This window comes from Benincasa hispida, chromosome 4, assembly GCF_009727055.1.
Source record: "Benincasa hispida cultivar B227 chromosome 4, ASM972705v1, whole genome shotgun sequence".
NCBI lineage: Eukaryota > Viridiplantae > Streptophyta > Magnoliopsida > Cucurbitales > Cucurbitaceae > Benincasa > Benincasa hispida.
In genome coordinates, this window is record NC_052352.1 from 7,629,494 (window position 1) to 7,655,801 (window position 26,308).

Here is a 26,308-nt window from a genome sequence, read left to right on the forward strand (position 1 = left end):
AGGGTTGACTTTTTCACTAGGGAAAGTTAGTTTGACTTTGACCAAATTGAAAAAGACCATTTTGCCCTTGACTAAGAGTTAGTGGAATTATCCAACATTTTTGTTGGATAATCCCACTAACTTAAATGGACTATGTGTAAACATTATAGAATGACACATAACCCACTTTGGTTTAGTGCTTTGTAAGGTTTTGATCTTTGGTGAGTTTTTACACGTATTAGATGATTGTAATAGTTTTATAAAAAGAAGTTTTCTTTTGAAATAAACTTCTTCTTTTCTCTTTGAGCAAGCTAATTTTTTTAATAATTTTTTGTTTTCAAATTCTCATCAAAAAAATCCCTTTTTCTCACATTAACCTTGAACCTCCCTTTATTCTCTTTTAATTCCTTCATTCACCAGGTCCCACAACCCGGTTCTGAGTCCAGAGAATAGCGGGTAAACTTTAGTGGTGGTCCGGAAGAGTTCGGGTCGAGATTCAGCAAGAAAAAGCATTTTTCGGGAGCTACAAAGGTAGTATTCTATCTCTTTTAGTTTACTGTTTTTTTATACTTTTGCATGCTAATTTCCTTTTAATTAAAAGCAATTAGAGTGTAATTAGATCCTTATTCCGCTGCGTATGTCTCGTGTTCTATCATGTGGTATCAGAGCATACTTTAATTACGCTCAATTGCTTTTGGTGGGTAGTTTTTTCTTTTCTTTCAAATGTTGAATGAAATGTGGACTAAAGTGGATTTTTTATGATTTTGGCATTGTTTTTCTTTAAATTTTGTGGAAATTTGTAATTGCTCACATGTTTATGAGCATTAATGCGTGAAAAAGGGTCTGTAAATTTGTTAGTCATTAGAGTTGAAATTAGGTTGTAATTGCTCGGTTTCGGGAGAGAGGACAGCATCAAAATTGAAGGAATTTTGATTCCAGACCCGTTTCAGCCACTTGACCCGCCAGCTCGAGTTTCGACCCGGTTCGAAGCAGCTTCATGCGTTGCCTGCGTGTGACCCGCGTGCTCGTGCACCGACTTGGTTTTCCGCCCGCCTGCTCGCGGCTCTGCTCGCCGCGCTTTCCGTTCGACCCGAACCGCCCGCACTTCTGTTGACCGTTTCAGCCCACGTTGATCAGCCGGTCCAGATAGTCTGGACCAGTCTGTTTGACTGGTTCAACTTGGTTTTTGGTGTTTTTGGGCCGGTTCGAGTGGTTTCTGAGTGGTTTAAAATGGTTCAAAGTGTTTGAAGCCGGTTCCAGGAAGCTGGTTGCTATTTTCTGTAATAAATTAGTTATTTTTTTGTTTTTAATGCCAAAATCGGTCCACTTTAGTGTTGTTTACCTATTATGCATGTGATGTATAATGTTGTTTGATTATGTGTGCATATAGTATGCCATATAGTTTTAAAACCCCACCATAGGAAAAGCATGTAACATGCATTTGTTATATGTTATAAGTGTTATAAAATATATACTATGCATGCTTAGTTTTAATATAAGTGTTATATTAAAACATCTTTGTTTGAAAGAAGCATGTTATAGATGAATTCTCTAGGGTTATAATTGTTATAATTTATTTTATAATTTTTATAAAATAACCTAGACTTCTAAAATCTATAATAAAGATAAGATGCATGCTCACTTAGAGTTAACCATCGAGCAATCCCAATTTTCATAGAAATTAGGTCGATATCTTGTAAAACCGAAGTTACAAGAAAACTCACCTGGCAAGATCTTGGCAAAAAGTCAGATAAAATGACTAAGGTTGAAGGTATTTAAGTTGACGGTTCACGGAACACCTAATACCTGGAGATCGAGTCGGCGTCTGAGTTAGGTTAAACCGGATTTATGAGCATGCGTGAGCGGCATGAGGTAATAAAATTTGTTTATCACCTAGATAGTGTAGGTTAAAAATCCAGTATAAAAGTTATACTCGGATGAATCATCTAGACTTAGGCTATGTTTAAGTTAGCTGAAATGTATCGCTAAGTATTTTATACCCTAACCGTCTAGAACACTTCAGTTGGAGAGAAGTAATGTACTTTTAGCTCTAGCGTCCCTAAGAGTTCACACCGTGAGATTCATGTTTGGCTTTGGGCGCCCTAGGAGTGGACTCCATTTGGAAAGTGTTTGCATGAGTCAATACCAAGGTGAATAGGGGAAGTTGTTCATAGTAAGTGGGAGAAAGAAGTGTGTCCACACATCCTACGGTCTCTTCCATTAGGTCGCGCCGTGAAATTCCTATAATGCGCTTGCATGTTTGCCCTGGAGTGACCTTACTAATCGGAGGGCTATATTATAGGATTCGGAACTCCGCGAACACTAGAAATATATAGGGTCTCTCAGGTCTGTTTTCATTCTTGTCTTTCCAACTTCGGGAGCATAATGATTTCGATCTTTGAGGTCTGAAAATGGAGGGTCACACTTACGAGAATTACCAAGCGTTAGTAAATTCTTGACTAAAGTAGTGATAACTAAGTTACTATAAGAATAAGAGTTATTCTGGTGATAGTATCTAGTCAAGAAAGTCTTGGTTCAATGGAGGAATAGTCGATCACCCCTTGGTGAAGGTTATTCTAAACCGTTGAAATATTGTTTCAAATATAATAATGATGGGTACTTTTTTTTTCCTAAACTTGATTGGATTTTAAAGATTAATGTTTTTTTTACTAAAAAGGATATGTTTTTTTTTCCAGCATGATTAGCTCTTTAGTTCAACTATTAGCTTATGAAAAACTAAACGGCGACAACTACTCAACATAGAAAAAAATTTGAAATTCAACACTAGTAATAGATGACCTGAGATTTGTCTTAATTGAGGAATGTCCTCAGGCCCCTGCCTCAAAAGAAGCACAAGGTAAATATGATTTACTAGTTGCTGAAACATGTTTAGTGGAGTATGATACACATTTACAATCAAATAACAATAGTTATGCATAAACTTTAAATTGCAGCATGCTTCAAGAAGAAAATACAAGAGATTGAGTGAACATACCCTTGAAGAAATTTTTCTTCTCGTACTTCCTCGATCCAATAGCACGGACGTTCACTAGCACAAATGCAATTCCTTTGGAATAACCTCGAACACAATCGAGTAACACTCGACCCTTGACCCTCGAACAGCAAGTAGACACTACCATGAGGCTACTTTAGTATTATCGGTGTGAGAATCCAGGAGTTGTGGGCTCTGTATGGATTTGGTAGAGGGAAGGAGTAATTAAACGATCGTGTAAACGATCGAACAAGTGGGAGACGACAGGAGTCTATCATGTAAACTTGGGTACTCAATCGTGTAGTAGCGAGCGACTATCGTATAGAAAAAGTCAATGCACGATCATTTACTCTCTCAAGGCTATCGTATAACTTTTTCTTTATGCGCATTCACTAATGAAAAAATGAAACCGATTTTCATTTTATCCATCAGTTATCATAACTGATTACAACTTCCCACTAAGTTCGTTATTAAAAGAAAAAACCGAAACTAATTATCTCATAATTGATTTAATTATAAATAAATATTATATTTATAACCTATAGTTTTAATATCACATCTCATGCAATATATAAACCGTAGTTATTTTTCTCCTATATGACATTTAATATTAATTCCTCTAATTAATGTATCTAATATATCAAATCAATTATATCACATATAATTGAATCAATTTAATTACATATAATCAAATTCCCTCATGTTAATTTGAACACTTCAAATTAACCCAAAAACTGATTCTCAACATGAATCCATTGAGTTATCAAGACGAAAGGGACCTTATGGAAAGCTCCAACGATACGTGAATAACTGACTAAACTCTTTAATCACGATATCCACCATCCATTAACTATCGGACACTCTACTAAAGACCGTCAGTTGCACTCTTCGCACTATGGATATATTTCTGTGTCCATCGGATATAACCAATCAACAGTACGATGACCCTTCACAAATCGCTCGTAAGAATAGTTAGGCCAATTTACCGTTTTGCCCCTATAGTTACATCTAACTCTTTAAGTACCACTGATTTCTCTAATGAACAATACATCATAGTCCTCTATGAGTAAACCCTTCTCGAGCCAAGAGAAGGTGTGGTGCCATATTGTTCAAGCCTCAGAATCAGCCCTTATAGGAGCAATTTGTCCATTTACCTTGCTTTGGGGAAAGAATGAATTCCATCTTGTGTAGCTGAGTTCCCAGCTCCCCAATAAGACAAATCCCCAAAGTGGTAGGTTTGAGCTAGCGATTTGGCCACTCGCACCCATGTAAATCAAATGACATCCCTCATAGGCAGAAGTTCCCAACTCACTCAGGATTAAGGTCATGTTACCTATAGTCATCCTAGTGAAATGAAAGTCTCTGTCATGAACGACATTATTGAAGGAACTCTTATACAAGAGTACCTCTGAGCGGAAGTGGATCTTTCCAAAAGCATTGTGACAAAATTACCACATTTACATTCACATATACAGATATACATCATAATACTAAATTACCGACATGCTTAGAGATAAATAAACAAGAGAACAAGTAAACTTACCAGTTAAAAACTCTCTTCGTAGCAAATCTCGCTTTCGCTGGAACGACAAGCTATTGTTTAGCAATACTCAATCATCTACCATGAACAGTCTCCACACGAACAGATAAAGAAAAGGGACGACACCACCACTTGGAATCCTCAATATTTTCGGAGTGAGAATCCAAAGAATGGGCTCTATTCGGATTTGGTAAAGGGAAGGAGGAAAAGAGATCGTATACAATGATCAAGCAAGTGGGACAAAGACTCATCTATCGTACAAACAAAATGATTGATCGTTTAGTTGAAGTATACGATCATGTAGGAAAAGATAAGCGATCGTCTACGTTTAGTAAAGCTCGGGCGCTAAACGATCGTTTAGTAAAGCTCGGGCGCTAAACGATCGTTTAGTAAAGCTCGGGCGCTAAACGATCGTTTAGTAAAAGATAAGCGATCGTTTAGTAAGTAGCGTGCGCGGGTGTAAGCAATCGTTCAGGTTAAACAACACTATCGTATAGGCTATAATTTACTAGCGATGACCCTCTAGAATAGCAACATACCGTGAGCTATTTAAGCGTCTCAAAATGATTCTTCATCTTACTCATCAGTTACGAAAACAAAAGAGACGTCGACCAATTATCCCATAACTGTCCAATTAATAAATAATAAAATATAATCACATTATATTCATAATTTATGGTTTAATATCATATATTAACCATGGTATTTTCCTCCACTAGATATAAATCATATTTATATCCAATTTCCTCCAAATTAATGTATCTCATACATAAAGTCAATTATATCATATATAATTAACTAGTTCAATTATATCATATATAATCGAATCTTTCTTGTCAATTTGAACATTTCAAACTGACCCAAAAATTGATTCTCAACTTGTATCCAAGCTACCAAGGGGACCTTATGGACCTATGGCTCGAAGCTCCAACAGTACGTGAATAATTGACTAAACTCTTTAGCCACGATATCCACCATTCGTTAACTGCTAGACATTCCACTAAAAAACGACAGCTGAACTCTTCTTACCACAAATATATTTCTATGTCCATCCGATATAACCAATCATCAGTACGATGACCCTTCACATATGCTCGTAAGTACAACTGGGCCAATTTACCATTTTACCCCTGTAGTTATATCTTACTCCTTAAGTACCACTGATCCTTATAATGAACAATACAACATAGTCCTACTATGTGTGAACACCTCTCGGACCATGAGAAGGTGTGTGGTGCCACATCGTTTAAGCCCCGGGATCAGCGCTTAAGTGAGCAATCTATCTATTTACCCCTGCTTCAGGGAAGGAGTGAACTTCATCTTGTGTAACTGAGTTCCTAGCTCCCAAATCAGACGAATCCTCAAAGTGGTAGGTTTGAGTCGGTGCTCTGGTCATTCGTACCCAAGCAAATCAAAGGACTGCCCTCAATGGCAAGAGTTCCCAACTCACTCAGGATTGAGGTCATGTTAACTATGGTCATCCTAGTGAAGTGAAGTCTTTGTCATGAATGGGGTTATATGATGAGACGTTAACACTTCGTGGTCAGGTCTTATAAAAACTCTTTGTATAGGATTCCCCCGCTCGCACGTTCGCACATGAATGATCAGGATCAGATCATCTGTAGCAAGTCACAACCCTTGTAACTATTCCACAAAGCAGGCCACGTCCGTAACGTTACTAAGATAAGGTTTCCTTCCTATATCTATATACTACAAACCATTTTGGTTGTCCCTTAAGACATGATCCACTTGTATCTCACCACATACATGCTTAAGTTACATAAAGACAATTAGGGATTTTAAGTTTATTGGTTTGTGGTAAAGCAAATAAAACTTCCAAATGTGCAAAGTCAAGAAGTGAAGTAAATATCATATATTATACATCACAAGCATTCGTACAAACTGTTTACAAACTACAAGACACGAGACTTTAGAGCATCAACCCCAACAGTTATATAACGAGACTAAACTTTCGTGGTCCGGTCTTATACAAACTCCTTTCTATAGAGCATCCTCGCTTGCATGTCTAATACATGAATGGTCAGGATTAAACCATTTGTAGCACTTTATAACACTTGTAACATCTACAAAACGGCCACACTCGTAGCGTCACCAGGATAAGGTTTCCCTCCTTTATCCATATACTATAGACCATTTAGGTTATCACTTAAAGCATGATCCACTTGTATATCTCCACATACATGCTTAAGTTACAATGATAACCAGACATCTTAGTTTATTAGTTTGTGGTTAATGCAACTAAAATATATCATATTTCATAGACTGTAGTGAATAAAATATCTCATATTATTACATCACAAAGAGTTTTCATACAAGTGTTTACAAACTACAGGACCCTACGAGATTTGGGACATCAACCCCAACAGACACACATATAGCACCCTCATCATATCTCACTCCCAATCATTCATTAATATAACAAAAAGAACAAAGGGGAAGATGAACTATTCTCTCCTTTTTTTTAGGGAGTGGTTTAGTAGGTGCACCAATGTATCTCAACTAGGTTGACATACACATAGCACCTTCTTCATTTCTCACTATCAATCATTCATCAATATAACAAAAAGAACAAACGGGGAGATGAACTTTTTCTCTATTCTTTATTTTTTCTTATAGTGTGGATCAGCACCCGGTGTATCCCAACTAGGTTGGCATACATTTAGCACCTTCATCATATTTCAATCATAATCACTCCTATTGTGTTCTTGGAATTAACTTCACTAACATGAAGTTGCATCTTGCTCACGTATTCTTCCGTGCTTGTCATTACCATCGTCGCTTGGAGTCACTACCATGTGTAGCTATATACCATTAATTTTAGTTGCTTTATGATAGTTAGATAACCTAACGGGTCAAGAGAAGCATTCGATTTTATGCTTGGCAAGGGTCAGCCTTAGCCTTGGTCGAGGTTGAATGTCTTCTTTTGGGAATACTTTGAGCCTAAGATGATCTCTTGGGTCGGGGTATATGTAAAACTTGAACCGTTAGGAATTTGGCGAGGGTTGGTTTTGGACACAATCAAACTTCTTCCTTTTACTATATCCTAATCCTAAAATGATCTCTTGGGTCGGGGGTATACATAAAACTTACCCCATTAGGCATTTCACAAGGGTCAGCCTCGGCCTTGACCTCAATCGAGTGTCTTTTTTTTTTTTTTTTGCAATATTTCGAGCTTAAGATGATCTCTTGGACCGAGGTTTGTGTAAAATTGGCACTATTAGGCATTTGGCAAGGGTCAGCCTTGGCCTCGACTAAGGCTGAGCATGTTGGCTTGGCCAAGCTTTAGCCAACCCCCCCTTTTTTAGACCCATTATTGTTCTTATTTGCCACCTTCAGCTCGTGTCATGCTTCTTCTTGACTTTGCGCTAGATGTCAATTACATCACTTGTTCCAAATTCACTCATAACATTAACCCACACTCTTTGGGTCTCGAGGTTTGGTTATTTTATAGTTATGAGTTATGAGTTAACATTATAAACCCTACTTAGGTACATTGTTTCTTGTGCTGCTTCGTGATCTTGTCGATTAGCTTGGCCTCAACCTCAACAGGTTAGCCTCGGCATCGACCTCAACCTCAACCTTAGACACGTAGGGTTCTCACAACCTTCTAGAAGTTAGGATGGGTGATCTCTAGCCCTTATGTGCTTAACGTTGGCCTCAACCCTGGCCTTGACCTCGGTCTCAGTCATCTTCTATAGTGCACATGGGTGTGTTTAGATGTGTTTGGATGGTGAAAATATTGTTCTTTGATGCACTTAGGGTCGGCCTCGATTAGCCCCCTGTGAAACATAACTTCATACGCTGCTAATAATTTTGAGCCTCACCCTCAGACTTGGTTCTTTGCCTCAATTTGGTCTCCTCGGCCTCGACATTGGTTGCCTCAGCCTTAGCTATTCTTTTCAACTTGGTCACCTTGGCCTTAGTTTGATATCCTTTGCCTCAACACTAGTAGCCTCGGTCTCATCCTCATCCTTGGCTTTGGCTCTTCGATCTTAGTATTAGTTGCTTCAGTCTTGACATTGGTCTCCCCAGTCTTTGCCTTGGTATTCTCAACCTCGGCATTGGTAGCCTTGGCCTAAGACGTCTTAAATTTGACCTTGACTCTTTGACACGTTGGCTTCCTTTGATTTTGGTCATGGGGATTTGATTCACCCATGGCTTCCGTCTTCAAAAATTTTTTTTATCATGATTTATGGGAACTAAGCAATCGTAGCATTTATTTCTTTAACTTTGCAAAGATTCTTTATTTTGTATTGATAGATCACTCTCGTCCCACAGATGATGCCATCTGTTGATGCCGAATTTTGGTCAAGGAAAAACGCATCTGACCTCCACGTGACAACAACGATAAATTTGTAATTTAGGAAAGAGCAGACCTAAAAAACAAAGAAACATTGCTCTAATGCCTAAGTCAATGAGAGAATTATAAAATTAAGAATAAGTCAAAATGTTCAGTTATCTCGTATGGAGTTATAATGATGTATTTATAGGTTCCTTCTCTTATTTCTTATCTGATAAGGGTTTCTGATTGGACAGGTTATTTATGAATGTTTCCCGAACCGAAGCCGATTGACCCAACATCCTTTCCAGGCGCGTAGGGGTTCATCCCTTTTAGGCCTAGCTTATGTTGGGCCTTTGGCCTTTGGGCTCGGCCTCAACAGGGACCGAAGCCAACCAGGCCCAACCTTTTCTTCAACCCACTCTTTCATTCTTCTCTTTGTTCTCCACTGTTTGCCCTTGATTCTAGAATCCACCCATAATATTACCAATTATATTTTATACAATTGTTTACTTTAAATTGAAATCTTATTTATGAATATGCTACCAAACATGTATTTAGAAAATACAAACTACAACTCTCTTCTTATTGAATTTTTATTTTCAAATTTTTATTTTTAGATTGCCTACAAAACATACCCTTAATCTTCCATTTTTTAATTTTTTTTGACTAAATTAGTTACTCAATAATCTCCCGAACTTGTGGGCTTTGGAGTATGTAGTTGGGCCCATTATGTAAACTCAACCGTGGTGTAAACGGGTGTGGTCCAATCGTGGACTTTGAGCTTGACGTATGTTGATTGAAACCTAAAAATGGCGGGAAAACAAGGGTGCTTTCTTTAGGGTTCGGTCCACAACAGCCATTTCCCCTCCTCTTCTTGAAGCAATTGTAATCGGTTGCATTGCAATTCTTCGTTACTATTCATCTTTATCATGGAGATCGATGATTTGGACGACGAGGAGTTGGCATTTCAAAGGAACTATTTTCTGGCTAAGGAATTGGGCGGCTCCAAAAAGAAATCTTCTGGAAAACTCGCCGACATCGACGTCGTCGACGAACAGGTGCGTCATCAAATTAAACTACTTTAATTTGTTCGTGTCTAAGAAAAATGATTTAGAAGAAATTAACGATCAGGAATTGAGGGCGGCTGCGGCGAATATTGAGCCTACGCATGAGAAAGAGATTGCGGCTCTGATATCCAGCTACAAGAGTTTGTACTCGAAATGGGTATTTGAGCTCAGGTGCGCCATTATTACGATAGTTGAACTGTAGTATTGTTAGATTGAAGCTCTCTGGTTGTAATTTCTTCGAAATTACTTCCGGATTTGAAATTACTTATTTTGCTATCGAAGTTCATTTAAATTATTTGTTCCGTTCCATTTGTAAATTCGCTTTATGTTTCTCTTTCCTGTGGTCCAGATGTGGTTTTGGCCTTCTAATGTATGGATTTGGGTCTAAGAAGGCTTTGATTGAAGATTTTGCTTCGACAGCATTGACGGATTATTCTGTAATAGTTGTTAATGGCTATCTTCAATCAGTGAATATTAAGCAGGTACACTTTCGGCAATGGCTATCCATATATAGACATACTAAATTTATTTTCTGTGTCACTAAAGTCTTGCAATTTATCGTGTAGGTTATAGTAGCCATAGCTGAAGTATTGTCGGATCAGTTGAAATCCCGACCCAAAAGTGCATCAGGGAGCACACCTAATGTTCATCAGCCATTTACATCGCGATCAATGGACGATCTGTTTACATTTTTGAATGGATCAAATGAGGAAGACAAGGATTGTTTTGTTTGTGTTGTGATACACAATATTGATGGGCCTGGATTAAGAGATTCCGAAACGCAAGAGTATCTTGCACGAGTTGCTGCTTGTTCCCATGTTCGAATTATTGCCTCCGTTGACCACGTGAATTCACCTCTTTGTAAGCATATGCATTTTCTTTTCATCAATGTTTACATGAAATATGAGTTTCAAACACCACCTATGTCTCTATTGCATATTGCTATTTGTAGAGGTGCAACTTTGTTACATAGGAAAATGTCATAGTTTTTCTTTGCATATACAGACATGTGGGATTATGAAATTCAAACCTCTGACCTCTTGGATAGAGGGTATATGCCTAAACTAGCTGAACTATGCTTAGATTGGTAAGACATTAGATTTTGTTGCAAGTTGAAGTACCAGGCTTTGGATTCTCAAGTTTTACAGTGAGAATTCAAAGAACAGAAATAAGGGATGTTACTGAAATCATAACCTCTATACAATGTTCTGTAGATAAAGTTGGATTATCCTTATTGAAATTAGATTTTCATCTCTTTGCACAGTTTGTGAGATCATCAAGTACTGCAACATAAATTAACTGCAGGAAGATATTGTATGAAGCATTGGAAATTGCACTATTTCATTGATTTTTATCTCACTGAATCATGAATTCTGGTTTCTCCAGTGTGGGACAAGAAGATGGTTCACACACAATTTAACTGGTTATGGTATCACGTTCCAACATTTGCCCCTTACAAAATTGAAGGAATGTTCTTCCCTTTGATTCTTGCACATGGTGGTACTGCTCAAAGTGCCAAAACTGCTACAATAGTTTTACAGAGTTTGACACCCAATGCACAAAGTGTATTTAAAGTTCTTATAGAACATCAGCTATCTCATCCTGATGAAGAAGGTAATTGAAGTTAATCTGATAATATTCATTGGTTTTAAACACTTTAAATATCGAAATAACTTATTGTATCATCTCAATTTTTCAGGTATGCCAATCAATAAACTGTATGCGATTTGTCGGGAGCGCTTCCTAGTCAGCAGCCAGGTAACACTGAACTCTCATCTGACCGAATTTAAAGACCACGAGTTGGTGAAAATCAGAAGGCATTCTGATGGTCAAGATTGCTTGTATATACCTCTTCCATCTGAAGCACTTGAAAAACTATCAATGGAGTTAAGTTAAAATTTTCGCATTCTTTCTGTATACATCAACAAAGTCTCTGAATGTGTGTTTGTATTGTTGAAAGTCTGTGAATCTATCTCTTTTATTACTTTAAAATTTTTCAGATTAGATATTTATTATTTAAATTTAATTAGAAGTATATTCATTTAAAAATTAATGTTCTAAAGATTTTTTATCATATGCATTGCACGTATCTTCAAACTGGCTAGTAGAAAGTGAATGATAAAACAAAGAAACATATAGGGGCTATTAATGTTTGCATGCTTGTTTTTCAAACTAAAAGATAAAAACTAAGGTTCATTTGGTAATCATTTGATTTTTTATTTTGGTTTTTGAAAATTATGCCTATAAACATTATTTTTACGTCCAAATTTCTTTATTAGTTATCTACTTTTTACATAGTTTAAAAAACCAAGTCAAAATTTGAAAATTATAAAAAGTAGCTTTTAAAAACTTGTCTTTGTTTTTGGAATTTAGCTAAGAATTCAATTATTGTACTTGATAAAAATGCAAATCATTGTAAAAAATAGAGAGGAAATATGTTTAATTTTTAAAAATAAAAACAAATACAAAATGGTTACCATACAAGGCATAAATGTTTATCAATTTACATTATTTCAAAATCACTTATTGATGTAGATGTCCTTGTGACATTCCATTTTTATCTTTATTATCTATCGAAATATCGATAGTATAAATAGTTAAGAGGTATGGGTTCAATCTTTGATAGTCACCTACTTAAAATTTAATATCTCCTATAAATTTCTTTGACACTCCGATATTAGGGTCATATATTGTCTCATGAATGCCTAAAGCGATGATGAAAGGGAAGTTTATCAAATTAAAGAAATTTGATATTGGACTTCAATAGGAATTGCAAAACCTCATTTTCAATAAAGAACTAAGGTGGAAACTTTCTATGTAGCCATATTGTCTCTTTTATAGTTTTGCCCTAAGGGGATTTTTGTTTTTTGGAATTTATTTATATAATTTAAGTTGGTCAGTTACTTTGGATAGATTAAGGTGATAAAAAATATGTACAAAAGAAAATTAAAACACTCAAAATAATAACATAAAATTTGATTCTACCTTCTTTGTCAATCTAAACATAACTCCACTTATTAAGATATATACTTTTAATTAAGAGGTCAAAAGTTTTAATCATTCATCTCACATGTTATAAAAAACTCAAAACGGTACTTTTTTAAAAAATACTTATTTTTTGCCACAATACAAATATGATCGAGAGATTCAAGATATGATAAAAATATATATTATTTTAGGAATGAAAATTATGGAAGGGTTTAGTTTAATATATAAAAATGGAAAATATCAATTTGTACCTCTAAATTTTAAGGATTGTATCAATTTAAGTCTTGAACTAATAATTGTATCAATTTAAACTATAAACTTTTGTAAGTGTATCATTTTACACCCTCCATTACGTTACGCTTGGAAAACCCTTGTGGAAATTTGTAATTATATCAATTAAACCCCCAAACTTTCACAAATGCTTAGACTCTTACACAAAAATTTCCTTTAAAAAACATTCATGCATCAACTCTAATAATCCATTTTGTAAAACTAACCTTTGAAGAAATCTACAAATGTTGAAAATTAATGCATGAGTGATTTTCAAAGGTAATTAAAATAAAGAATATAAATGGATTGATTTATAAAAATTTAGGAGTTTAATTTACTTAAATTATAAGGTTTACATGACATTGGTCAAATAAAATTTGGAGTATGGTGTAAATTGATACTGTTACGAATGTTGGGAGTTTAAAATGATATCATTATTAGTTCAAGGTTAATTGATATAACCCTCAAAGCTTTGAAGTATAAATTACATTTGCCTTAAAAAGGGGGACAGAAAAGTAAATATTCACACTAAATTTGAGCAAAGATCAAGTGATTATCTCATTTATCAAATGATCAAAAGTTTGAATCTCTACCTCACATATTGTGGTTGAACTAAAACCACAATCCAACTGAAAAATCAAAATGAATATACTCTTAAAAATAATTAAAAAAAAAATTGTAGGTGATGAGATGGATGGTAGATGTGAAACGAAATGATTATGTGCAACTTAGACTACATTTGACACACAAAGAAAAAATAGACAAAAAAATTTATTTAAAAAAACAAAATGGCAACGTGTCATTTTTTCATTGAATGTAACCTGGGCTGAAAATAGAGGTAGCCCAGTTGCACCAATTTTTTTTCCCATGTGAAACTCCTTCCTTTCTTCTCTAGCCATTGTCATTCACCATTATATACGTGGTCAAAAGTCCTCTCCCACTGTAGTCATTCACAAGGGAGGAATGAACTTCCTCATCCAAATTTAATGATTTCTTCATTTTAGATATATAGACACACAAGTTTAGACTAAATTAAAATGAGGAACGATGTTTCTCATTCAAAATTTGGGTAGGAATGAATATGGAAAAGAACATCTCCTTATGTTAGAAATACAACTAAAGTTTAGAGATATCTATTTATCTTGCGGACTGCAGCCCTCGAGGTGGGGATTCCCTAATTAGACGGTAAATAGAAGAGAGAGCAAGGAGAATTTTCTCTCCGTTGACTAAACGGGGATAGAGACGGAGACGAAGAGTCGAGGGGGGACCAGAGTCGAAAATGGGGACAGAGAATGAAATAGGGTGGAGACGAACTGTGGACGTCTCTAATAAATTCCCACAATAACCAAATAAAGATTATAGATATACAAGTGATGAACAATATCTCCATTAGTTTAGAGAAGCTTGACAGACCAAATAAACAATGAGTTCAAATGTGAGGGGGCAAAAGCGTAATTTACTCTATCCTTTCCTTCAAATTACTGTACATTTATAAATAATACTTTCCTCCGGCTATTTTTTCAAAACAGTGGGAAGTTAACGGTCGACTATCAATCAATTATCCGTACGAAATCGAAATTTCCCCAATTCCGAAATATACTGATATCTCGTCGTTTCTGCTATTCGGCTATTCGGCAAACCCTACGAAGCGAGGAAGAAGAAGAAGAAGAGAACATGGGGATCTCTAACCTCTCATACGAGGAATGTCGTCGCAAAAGAGTTGAAGAAAACAAGAAGAGAATGGAAGCCCTAAATTTGCCCTTGCTTTCTCAAGCTCTCCTGGACTCTTCCCCTTCCAAGTCTTCCTCCCCTGTAATTCCATTTCGTTTTTGTTTCTGTTTCCTTGTCTCCTATTACGCTCTTTTTTCTCAATGGATTCTTGTACTGAGCTTATTTTGCTACTTGACCTATCCGCAGAGTAAGCTCACCAAGCCTCGCGTCACTCAGAAACAACTCGTGGTGGTGAGGAGGTCCAGTCGCGTGGCGAAACAGCCAACCCCTGTTTACGCTGAAGTAAGTCATTAGTAGTATGCTTAACCTACTTAGATTGATAAACTAGGGTTTACTGTTGTTTTTTCTTCTTCTTTGGTTTGGATATTCTAGACCCCAAAATCCCTTTTTCACTGGTTCTGTTTTCTTTTCTTTTCAATTAATCTGGCAGGTTCTTGTTGATCGTGTGGTGATTCCTAGAAGGTATCTGTACTGAAAACGAATTAGAAACAAAGATAAAAGATTCTATTTGTTAGATGATATATAATTAAATTTAATTTCATCCACTAACTTAAATTATTGGGTCAATTGATGATTTAAGAGCATTGTTACTAGCTTAATTTTTTTTTTGGGGTGATTATAAGATCTCCAGAGCAAGAGATTTTCCGGAGCAGTTTTATGCTTCGGATGAAGCAAGAAAAAATGCCTTCGAAAGAGCTCTCGAGTTACATTCTGGATTGGAGCCAAATTATCCCATCTGTATAAAGTCAATGGTTCGATCTCATGTTAGTGGTTGTTTCTGGCTGGTAAGCTTGTAAGGATTATCTATTAAGCATATGTCCTTCTAAAGTCCTAGTCTCTCTCTCTCTCTGTTTGTTAAACTTGTTGAACTGGATGTGATATTAGTCAATCAGATCATATTTCATTGGAAAAAAAATGCTTTTGAACACAGGGCCTTCCTGCTCATTTCTGCAAGACCCACCTTCCAAAGAATGATGGAGTAATGACTTTAATAGATGAAGATGGTGATGAGTATCCAATAATATATTTGGCACGAAAAACAGGATTTAGTGGGGGATGGAAGGGTTTTTCAATTGCTCATAAGTTATCAGATGGAGATGCTGTGGTTTTTCAACGCATTAAACCTACAGCCTGCAAGGTGATTACACTTCATCTCTTTACTGGATTCAAAATTCTTCAACCTTTGTCTTGTCTGCATACGTTTTCTGTAACAAGCACTACATATTGGTCTCCATGTATGGACATTATTACAATGTGACTACATCATAATAACAGTTGGACGTGGATTACAAAATCTTCATGCTCCTTATAGCTACTGGGTATAACATTTATCCATTTTTAGTTTTGGAATTTTGTCTAAGATTAAGATTTATAGATATCTTCAGCTGTGGATTACAACACAGAGGGGAGTGTTACCATCAACCATGTAGAAAAAGATGTTTTTAAAGATTGAAAACAGAATAATACAAGGCCCCTTACTCTTTCAGATGTTTAGGAATTGCATATGTTTTGTTTTGTTTTTTATTTGGTTTTTGTTTTTTCGCATGAATTCATTGACATAATATTAATTTTTCTATTATTTCTTTCAGGTGTACATCTTTAGGGCGAATGGTTCCAAAGAAGATAGTGATTCTAACAGTAGCTAAATGATTTACTTTCTTATCCCAAGTCAGGTAATCTTAAAATAAAATTACTTAGGCTTGTTTGATAACCATTTTGTTTTTATTTTTAAAAATAAGCCTATTTCATCTACATTTCTTACAATGATGTATATCTTTCTTAAGTACAATAGTTAAATTCTAAGCCAAATTCTAAAACAAAAACAACTTTTTGAAAGTTACATTTTTTAGTTCTCAAAATTTGACTTGGTTTTTTTAAACCATGGGTGAAAAGTGAATAACAAAAGAAGAAATTTAGAGGTCGAAGTAGTGTCCATATTTAATTTTCAAAAACAAAAACAAAAAACAAAATGGTTACCAAAGGGACCTTGCTAATTAGTTCCGTCTTTACCGTCTACATTCAGCCTGAAATTACTTAAAATAAGTTTGGAATTTCAGAGTTGGTGCTTCTAAATGAAGCAATTTTCTTGCAAACAATTCAGAAGAATATCATTTTAAACTGTTTTGAATATTTTTTAATTTTCAAAACCACTTAGTTAAATATCAAATACATACTTCTAAAGATAATTCTAATTGGTTAAGTGGTTCTGAGAAGCTCTTTTGACCTCCCAGTTTTTGTCTGGGTGCATGATGATGCTTGGTGTAAGATCATGATCTCCTCCTCTAAGGTTATTTTGAAAATGCTTCAGTTCATTTCAGGTGAGAATTGAAGAGGCCTGGGGAAGGGCACATAATGCAACAACATTTTTCAGAATTGGTTTTGGAATAAAAGGCAATATGTGTCTTGTACAATCTTGTGTCAGCTGAATATGACTATTATGTTGGGGATCAACAAAATCTATAGCTTACACAGGGGCTCATCCCACTGGAAACCCCTCAGGGTATAACTAACTTATTTTCTTAGTAAATTTGATGTAATAGTTATTTTGAATGTTCAGGGTATAAATTAAATCTGAGACCATGGAGACATAATTAAAACGTACCTTAAAATTTGGAGCCATTTTGTATAATTTTACTTAAATTACATGAAACTATTTTATACACGAAACAATAAAATAGGTTAATTAAGCAATGTTTAAACTATCATTTTGGTTCTTATACTTTGATTAAACTACCATTTTGGTCCTTATACATCTTAGTCCAAATACTTTCAATTGTTTAATTTTAGTTTTTTTATTATCAACAAATCTTGAATTTAACTTTTCAAACTTAATTTTTATCAAAATTGACTTAAGAATAATAATTTTCATATAAGAAAAGATACGGTATGAATATAATTTCACAATTTATAAAGGAAAAGTTACGTGATTTATATATATATATATATATGAAAAAAAAATCAACAATAAATGGTCTATAATGATTAATCTTATGATTTCTGGAATATAAACAAATAGACATTTAAAAGTACATCACTAAAAGGGAACAATTTTAACTTAAAATAATTTTTAAAAAATAATTAAAAAAATTTAACCTAAAATATATATTTTTTAATAACGATACATAATTTTAACATAAAATAAAAGGATTTAGTATAAAAATAGGGTAGTTTGAAAAATTATTTACAAAAAACAAGAGGTCTAGAAACTATTTGTAAAAATAGTGTGATTTTTTGTCCTTGCTCATTTCGGTCTTTTGTATAGATTGAATATCTAAAAAGTATAGATACGGACGGATATGACGATATGCTAATTTTTAAAAAACTAAGATATAGATACGTTGAAGATATATAGTGCCCAATTAATTGTTATAATACTTATTTTAATTTATATTAAAGTAGATTCAAGAAGAGAATGAAAACTAAAAAAAAAAAAAACAAAAAAAGTTTCCAGCAACGTCGAGTGGTGGTCGAACGATTAAAACATAAAATAGAAAAAAAAGTTGAAGATGAAGATTGAAGAATGAAATTGAGGATGAAGGGGATGTAAATCATGATTTAGATAGTGGGAGTGAAGAGAAGAATGAAGATTTAATTACCTTTCAGGTTTTTCTTTTAATGTTTTAGATTTTTATTTTTTTAATGTTTTTTTCATTTTTAATCTATTTTGTTTTGAATTGTTAGAGTGGACTTTAAAATAAAACGGTTTGTGAGTTGGACTTTTAAAGTGATTGGGCTTAAATTTAAAAAAAAAAAAAAAAAAAAAAAAACCTAGTGTATCCCTTCACGTATCTAAAAATTCCCTTAACATATCTAAAAATTAAAAAAATCAGATACTTTAAATCACATATACATATCTGATATCGATTTAGAAGTATTTGTGCCTCCTAGCTGAAAATTAGGGTTGCAAAAACTCCTGTGGGGTCGAGTCCTCGCGGGGCTCGCCTTGATTGGGACAAGGAATTCCCAATTTGGTCGGGGATATGATCAAATTGGGGACCTCCTTAAAGTCCTCGAATCGGGGATGGGGGTATCCCTACCCTGTCCCCGACGTCGACCCCGACCTGCCCGATTAAGTTTTTAAATATTATATTAGATATTTTAGTTTATATAATATATATATACTAATTTTTAATTTAGCTCAATCTAAGACCAACTAAAGTGCACAAGCCCAAATCAAAGAAAATTTTTGGAAAATTTTTTTTTAAAAAAAAAGTCTTCAACAAAGGGGAAACGGGAAATGGGTCTATTCCCCTACAAGGAATCCCCGCCTCCGTCCCCGTCATTTCTCCATCCCTGCTTTCAAATGACGGAGATGGGGGTGGGTATGGGGTAAATTCCCCCATCAGGGACAAGGATGGTAAACCCCTCCCCACTCCGTCCCGACCACGTTGCCAGCTCTACTTAATACTCACACAATCAACAAATCTCAATAAACACCTCAGTGACACGTGGACAAAACCTCATACGATTCACAGCGTTTCATTTATTATTATTGTTGTTGTTGTTGTTATTTTCTAAATTTCCGTTACTTTCAAAAGCAGAATTAGTCTTGTATTTTATTCCCTGTGCGAAAGACGGAATAATTTTTTTTTTAATCACTATGAGATTGTAAATCAAATGTTAATAAAATATCCGTGTGAAATTCGATAAAATTTAACATTTAAGAGAGAGATCACAATAATAAACTATTAATTAAGTATTTGAAATCAATCATTAATTATAATAAAATTTGTAATGTTAATTAAAATTTGATCAATTAAATTTTATGTTTATCATCTGAAATTTACTATTATAAATATTTTTGGAGTGGAAGATGACATTCAAATTTCCTACAGAATTTACTCAATTTTTAAGTGAATATCTCAAGTTTCTATATTGTTGTCATCCCTTAAACCATCGGAACCCAACAATGTTAGTGGACCAATTTTATTTATTTGCTTCGATGTTACGTCTATTCCAATTAATCTTAAATAAAATAATTGAAAGACCACTATTTTTTCATATTTGAACTATGATATGAAATGAGTTTAAGGAATGTAACGTTAAAAGCAAAATACTTTTATTCACTAGTGAAAAATGAACCACTTCGATCACGCCCAAAGAACCTACAATTAAAATAACTTCATACAGTTGATGTTGACCTTCATCAATACTATCGTTATGCAATCAATAGGTCATATATTGATCATTAAATCCATATATAGATTGTGAGATGATTGACCTACATGTATGATACTTTTTTTTATTAGTTTTTTTAAATAGAATGATACTTATATGATCGCGCAATGTAACCATTCGATTGCATGCAATAAATCCCTAGACAATACGATAAGATAAACTATTATACTTGAATAACTTACGTTGTCAATATGAACGAGATTAGGTCAACTATTTGACTCCTCAACTAGAATTATGGGAAAACCAACGCACTTATGTTGTTCGAGGAGACCCAATCGATTAGGTATTAATTGGAATGAATGTGAATGATAAAGCAAATAGATAAAATCGGTCAACTAATGTTGTTGGATTTCAATGAATTAAGAGATAACAACAATATAGAAACTCTAGATATTCACTTATTGAAATTTGATATGCAATATCATCTCTCACTTCAAGAATATTTATAATGGTAAATTCCACACAGATCAAATTTTAATTAGCATATGAAATTTTATTATAATTAATCACTTTTTTACAATTTTACAAATTTTTTATTATTGTGATCCCACTTTTATTACCATTTGATTTACAATTTTTTTAAAACAAAAATTTGATTCCGTCTTACTGAAAGACGGAACGTAACAAAAACAAAAACAAAATGAAATTCAAATATTAATCTTATGGTCCAATATAATTCAACTTGAATCCTTCCCCAATTTAATTCAAATTGTCTACGAAATTAATTCCGTCTTTAAAAAAAATGACTGGAAATTTTAAAAATATATTAAATAAAACGTTGTGAATCGTCTGAGATTTTAGAATTTTTTTTAAAATAATATTTTTTTAATATATAATGACAAAAATAGGATAAGATGGAAACTTTTTCTAAAAATAGGTGTTTGACGAAACTATTGACAAAATTGGGATAATGAAATCGTGTACGGGGTACACGATTGCCATGTGAAAACTCATGTACCTGTTACACGAGTACCGTTTAATCCAGTCAGCACCACGTCGGCTGACTGGTTGATCGGTTAGATGCAAACTTGTGGACCCGGTCCATAATTTGCTTTTCTTTTCTTTTCTTTCTTTTTTTTTTTTTTTTTTTAAAGTGTGTTGACTAATTTTTTTAATTGGAGATGTACAACAATATTAAGACTTTAGGCATGGGTCCACTTCATTATTAAACTTAATTATATATTTAATCTACAATGAAAACATAATTATCTTGCACTCATATTAAAAAAATTGTCATGATATTAAAGAATATTTATGATTAGTTCTTTAATTTACAATTTGAAAATGAAAGTTTACATGAAATTTAAAAACGACCCCTCTGGCCCTTACCCCTCATGGGGTTGTCTTCGTGTCCCTCTAAATTAGGTTCACCCTGTTGTCGCTGTCGTCTACGACGAATACGTCTTCGTTCGATCGGTATCAGCAACATTAAGTCGTCTTGTTTGTTGAATAATACCTTTTACGTTGACTAATATTTGCTGACACATTGAACCCAGTTTGGTAAGTTGTTCTGCACTGAATATTGTTGAACATCACCGATAAAATTATTCTGTACAATAATAATAAAAAAAAATATTAAACAATATTTATATCATATATATGGAAAATGTCTGATTTTAAATCTCTTACTATGCAGTAATAGTAAGCGCCTTTAGGTATGATAAATCGCCTCGTGATTGAATTATACCAGGGAAAAGTAGTCGTCTGATACAACTGGCCCATTTGTTAATTCTCCCTATGCACAACGATCATGTCGTCCATGCCAGTAGGATAAATATTCCGTATGGATTCGACGCCAGTCTTGGTCGTGCTTACCTCTCAAATCGATCTGGTATAATGTTGGGAGTGTATAGGACAACGAAGGTATCGTTTATCGCAGACTGAACTGTCTCAATACACGATCTGGATGATGTCACTCTACTATATGGAAGCATATAAAAGGGCTAATGGTCAACCAGATGTCTTCACCATCACGACAATAATCAGGTAAAGATGACCACATGTGTATGCCGTCCAAATAATAATAAGTATACATCTAAAATGTTTTAAATATTCATTTATATATTACATTTGCTAACTGATTGTGCATCAGCATGTCAAATATTTCTCTGTACATGAGCAACATATTTGCTGACGGTTCAGAGGTAACTAATACACCACTCCATCTAAAATTATAAAAAATATAATTAATTTATATTCTTACATAAAATGGTAACGAAATAAATATATAAATGAAATAATATCTGGCACTAAGTGGACGATGATCTGGGGTCTGTAGCTGGACTTGTGGTGCTATAATTGGAAATATGTCATAAGCCTATACTTGTAGTAATATCAGTGACCCTGCTATTTCCAACGCTTGTGCATTGGAAGCCCGACAAAGTTCTCTATACAACCATGCAAGACATGCACCACCCCACGAGTACGTACCAGCGTGCTCGAAATCAGACAGTAGTGAGAGGAACATGAGATGCACTAGAGTATTTAACTTGTCAGCAAACAAAAATCCTCCAATAAGCTGCATGATGTATGCTCGTACATACTTACGTACGTTGATGTTGTCGACATTAGGAGGTAATTTTGGAAACTGGGACGCCAACTAGGGGATACTCAATCTTGATCCTTTCAGATCATCTGGTAGAACACGTAAGAGCTCTTCACAAATATTCTTCCAGTCATACTGTAGTGAACCTATCAATGGTTACTCGTCCACTCGTAACCCAAATGTATGGCAACGTCCTGCAGTGTAATCGTACATTATCCACAAAGCAGGTGAAATGTGTGGGTTTCTGGTCTCCAACGCTCAACTAGAGCAGTAATAAGGTGCCAATCAAGCTGGATAAAACCAATTTGTGCAACCCCAAGAAAAACCTGCTTGCTGAACATATGGATATAATGCAGTGATCAAATGGATTAGTATGTTGTGCAGTCGTTCTCCCTTCTCCGACAACTCAAAACACTATATGGAAGAAGAATATGCCTATACTGATTGTGAACTATGCGTATTTTGTTGTATAATGACAGATTCAGAAGGACCAGGCTTCCATTACCTAAGAAGTCAAATTACATTACATAAAATCCATGACATAAATATAACATAAAAAGTACATAAAAAGATATAATTTAATAAATAATATCATTACATAAAAAATACAAGTACATAAAATATACAATTACATAAAATGAAACAATTACATAAAAAGTATAAGTACATAAAAGATACAATTACATGAAAAATATAAGTATGTAAAATATACAATTACATGAAAAATATAAGTACATAAAAAATACAAGTACATAAAATATACAATTACATGAAAAATATAAGTACATACAAAATATAAGTACATAAAATATACAATTACATAAAAAAATACAAGTAAAAAAAAAATACACCTATGTCCTTCTTTCTTGCAAACTGTACATCGCACTTTTTGGCCCGCCTCTCTCCAATCCATTTCATTATGAATGCACGTACTTTTTGGCCGACCTTGTTCTCTTATTAAGTCCGCATTTGGATGAACTTTTGTAAATGATAATTCTGGCCAATAATCTGGGTGTTGAATTGGATGGAAGCGGCCTTCATAACAACACTTGAAATTAGACAATTTGTAACATTCATCAATAAGTGGTATGTATGTCATACGCATGTAATTACAAATTGCAATTACATGAGAGCATGAAATCTTAAATGACTATCACTTATTGCAAGAACATGTTCATTATTTCAAGCTCAAAACTTGGGTGTATTGTCCTTTATAGGGAGAAATCATACTTATGTCAGTTTGTACTTCAAAAGTTTGACTTTCCCTGTCAATAGATGTCATCGTATGTGCAGATGCTCGTTTTTTCCACATCTTAAGTTTTTTAAGGCATATTTTGTATATATGTCCCCACGATCGAGTGCTTCACTGATTTCTTGTCTCCGGCGTTCAAAATATAGTATTGTGCGATAGAATGTTAGCCTAACCAAAGAAGTAATTGGTAACATTCTAGCACCTTTGAAAACACCATTCATGCATTCAGCTGCATTACTTGTCATCCACCCATAGTGATACCCACCATCGTGTGACTATGTCCATTTTTCCAAGTCAATGTTTGAAAAATATTCAAGACATTCAGGGTGCAATTGTTTCAATTCTTTCATGCACCGAATGAACTTGCACCTTTGGTGTTGATTTCCTGTCTTAAACACCAAATTTTTTAGTTGCTTTGATTTGTATTTCGTATTGAAATTATTGGCAACATGGCGAAGACAATATCGATGGTATGTTCTAGGTTCACTCCAACCAATTTCTTCATTATTAATTGTAACAAGAATACCCTTATGTCTATCAGAAATAAAGCAAATACCCTCTCTTTGGGTAATATATTCACGCAATGCCCACAAAAACCATGACCAACTGGACGAATTTTCACCTTCAACAATAGCAAAAACAAGGGGAAATATATGTTCGTTTGCATCAATAGATAAGGCGGTTAATAATTTTCCCTTACACTTTCATAAAAATGAGTTGATCTAGATTAATGGCCTACAATATTTGAACCCTTCTCCAATCTGTTCGTGTTGCTGGATTGTAATGAACAAGAGACTCAACCAATACAGAAGCTCTGAATATGATTTCTCCCAATCACCAAACACAGCAATCAACGCTTTTCTCTTGACTTGCCACATCCGTCTATAATTAACATTATAGTTATATTGTTTTTTAATTGCTTCTTGGAGTAGGGCCACAGGTACTCCAGGATCAGCTCTAACCAAATTTTGGATTTCAATACTCATAAAATTTGAATCAAATTGTGAATGATCCTGTGTCAATTCTGAAACCAAACATGAGTGTTCCCCTCGAAGTTTGGTGATTTCGAACATCCCAAGTTTTACGCCGACATACCCGTAACCTCCAAGCACAACCATCACTCCATGATTTATATATGACATATCAAAGATCTTGATTTGATTCAACTACAACAATTTCGTAGTGTTCTGTCACACAATATTTTTTTACAGCAAGCTGTAAATCTTCTTTGGTATTAAACAACCATTCCTTTATGTATTAAACTATAATTATCTACACCTATATTCCTTTCTTCCAAAGTAGACCCTAGTGTTGAATTTATAATTTTCCAATCTATTTGGGTGAACATATCCGACGGTACCAACTCAAGATCATGTTCCCCACTACTGTCGTTTCCAAATAATTCATTAACTTCAATGTCAATGTCACTATCTCATCATTTCCAGGTTCAAGAATAACTAAATCTTTGGACGCATCGACATATACATTATGATTTTTTCAACTGTTATAGTTGACAAAAAATATGTTAATATGTCAACCCAACAAAATTCAATTTCTAAGTTCAACATATAAGATCTAAATATTATACATTTAAATCAGCCCAAATCTAAGATTCATCAACTATACATTTAAATCAACCAAAATCTAAGATCCATAAACTATGTATTTAAATTAGCCCAAATCTAAGATCCATAAACTATGCATTTAAATTAGCCCAAATCTAAGATCCATAAACTATACATCTAAATCAGCCTAAATAAAAACAAAATAACATATCCATGAATCATACATTTAATTCAGCCAAATGCAAACAAAATAATATATATATGAACCAATCTTCATTTTTATAAACATATACATATATTTCTAAATTCAACCCAACAAATACATAATCATCCAACGAATTAATCATAAAAAAAAATAACCCAACAAATAGACAAACATAATCATCCATAAAAATAGCCCAACAAAATCTAATTTCTAAGTTCATAAACTACATTAGACAAAATCAGCCCAACAAATAGACAAATATATACATATATTTCTAGATTCAACCTAACAAATAAATGATGCATCCATAAACTACACATTAAGTTCAACCCAAATGCAAACAAAATGATATATATAGGAAGATTATATATTGAAAAATAACATAGAGAAAGAATTTTACCATAGAAGCGTTCAGACGAACAAATGGAGGACGATTTTGGACAATTTTGTACGGATGAACAAATGGAGGCAAAATGATACGTTTGGATGCACAAGACGGAAGCAAAATGAGGAAGATTTTGGATGATTTTGGACGGAGAAGACGAAACAAACACTGGACGGAGGAAAAGGCAGAAGCACTCGGATGAGGAAGAAGAAGAGGTGCGACACGGTTTAATGGAGAAGGAAGTCGCGTATCGGGTACACGATTTGAGGTAATCGTGTACCGGTACACGATTACCTCAGTCAAAGCTA

The 26,308-nt window shown here is 34.3% G+C and overlaps 2 protein-coding genes across 3 annotated transcripts; both read left to right on the forward strand.

Annotated features, from left to right (window-relative positions):
- Nucleotides 1-9,616: 9,616 nt before the first annotated feature.
- Nucleotides 9,617-11,856, forward strand: LOC120075997 (origin of replication complex subunit 2). The gene is made up of 6 exons (XM_039029766.1): nucleotides 9,617-9,872; nucleotides 9,946-10,052; nucleotides 10,231-10,363; nucleotides 10,448-10,742; nucleotides 11,268-11,495; nucleotides 11,581-11,856. Exons 1-6 carry the CDS (start codon nucleotides 9,744-9,746, stop codon nucleotides 11,775-11,777), a joined length of 1,089 nt encoding a protein of 362 aa, XP_038885694.1. The 5' UTR covers nucleotides 9,617-9,743; the 3' UTR covers nucleotides 11,778-11,856.
- A 2,566-nt stretch (nucleotides 11,857-14,422) lies between these two features.
- Nucleotides 14,423-17,479, forward strand: LOC120075986 (B3 domain-containing protein At5g42700-like). Of its 2 annotated transcripts, none has more exons than XM_039029752.1 (7): nucleotides 14,423-14,951; nucleotides 15,057-15,152; nucleotides 15,301-15,332; nucleotides 15,502-15,655; nucleotides 15,802-16,008; nucleotides 16,460-16,543; nucleotides 17,189-17,479. In XM_039029752.1, exons 1-6 carry the CDS (start codon nucleotides 14,814-14,816, stop codon nucleotides 16,514-16,516), a joined length of 684 nt encoding a protein of 227 aa, XP_038885680.1. In that variant the 5' UTR covers nucleotides 14,423-14,813; the 3' UTR covers nucleotides 16,517-16,543; nucleotides 17,189-17,479. The 2 variants fall into 2 exon arrangements, with proteins under 2 accessions (XP_038885680.1, XP_038885679.1); XM_039029751.1 differs by having other exon boundaries at nucleotides 14,425-14,951; nucleotides 17,179-17,479.
- Nucleotides 17,480-26,308: the final 8,829 nt, after the last annotated feature.

Excerpts from the sequence above, each read along its gene's own strand:
- LOC120075997 (XM_039029766.1), top strand. The coding sequence starts at position 9,744 with ATGGAGATCGATGATTTGGACGACGAGGAGTTGGCATTTCAAAGGAAC. Across the intron at positions 9,873-9,945 it reads TCGACGTCGTCGACGAACAG|GAATTGAGGGCGGCTGCGGC; the intron begins GTGCGTCATCAA and ends ATTAACGATCAG. Across the intron at positions 11,496-11,580 it reads ATCTCATCCTGATGAAGAAG|GTATGCCAATCAATAAACTG; the intron begins GTAATTGAAGTT and ends TCAATTTTTCAG.
- LOC120075986 (XM_039029752.1), top strand. The coding sequence starts at position 14,814 with ATGGGGATCTCTAACCTCTCATACGAGGAATGTCGTCGCAAAAGAGTT. Across the intron at positions 15,153-15,300 it reads CAACCCCTGTTTACGCTGAA|GTTCTTGTTGATCGTGTGGT; the intron begins GTAAGTCATTAG and ends TTAATCTGGCAG. Across the intron at positions 15,333-15,501 it reads CGTGTGGTGATTCCTAGAAG|AGCAAGAGATTTTCCGGAGC; the intron begins GTATCTGTACTG and ends TAAGATCTCCAG.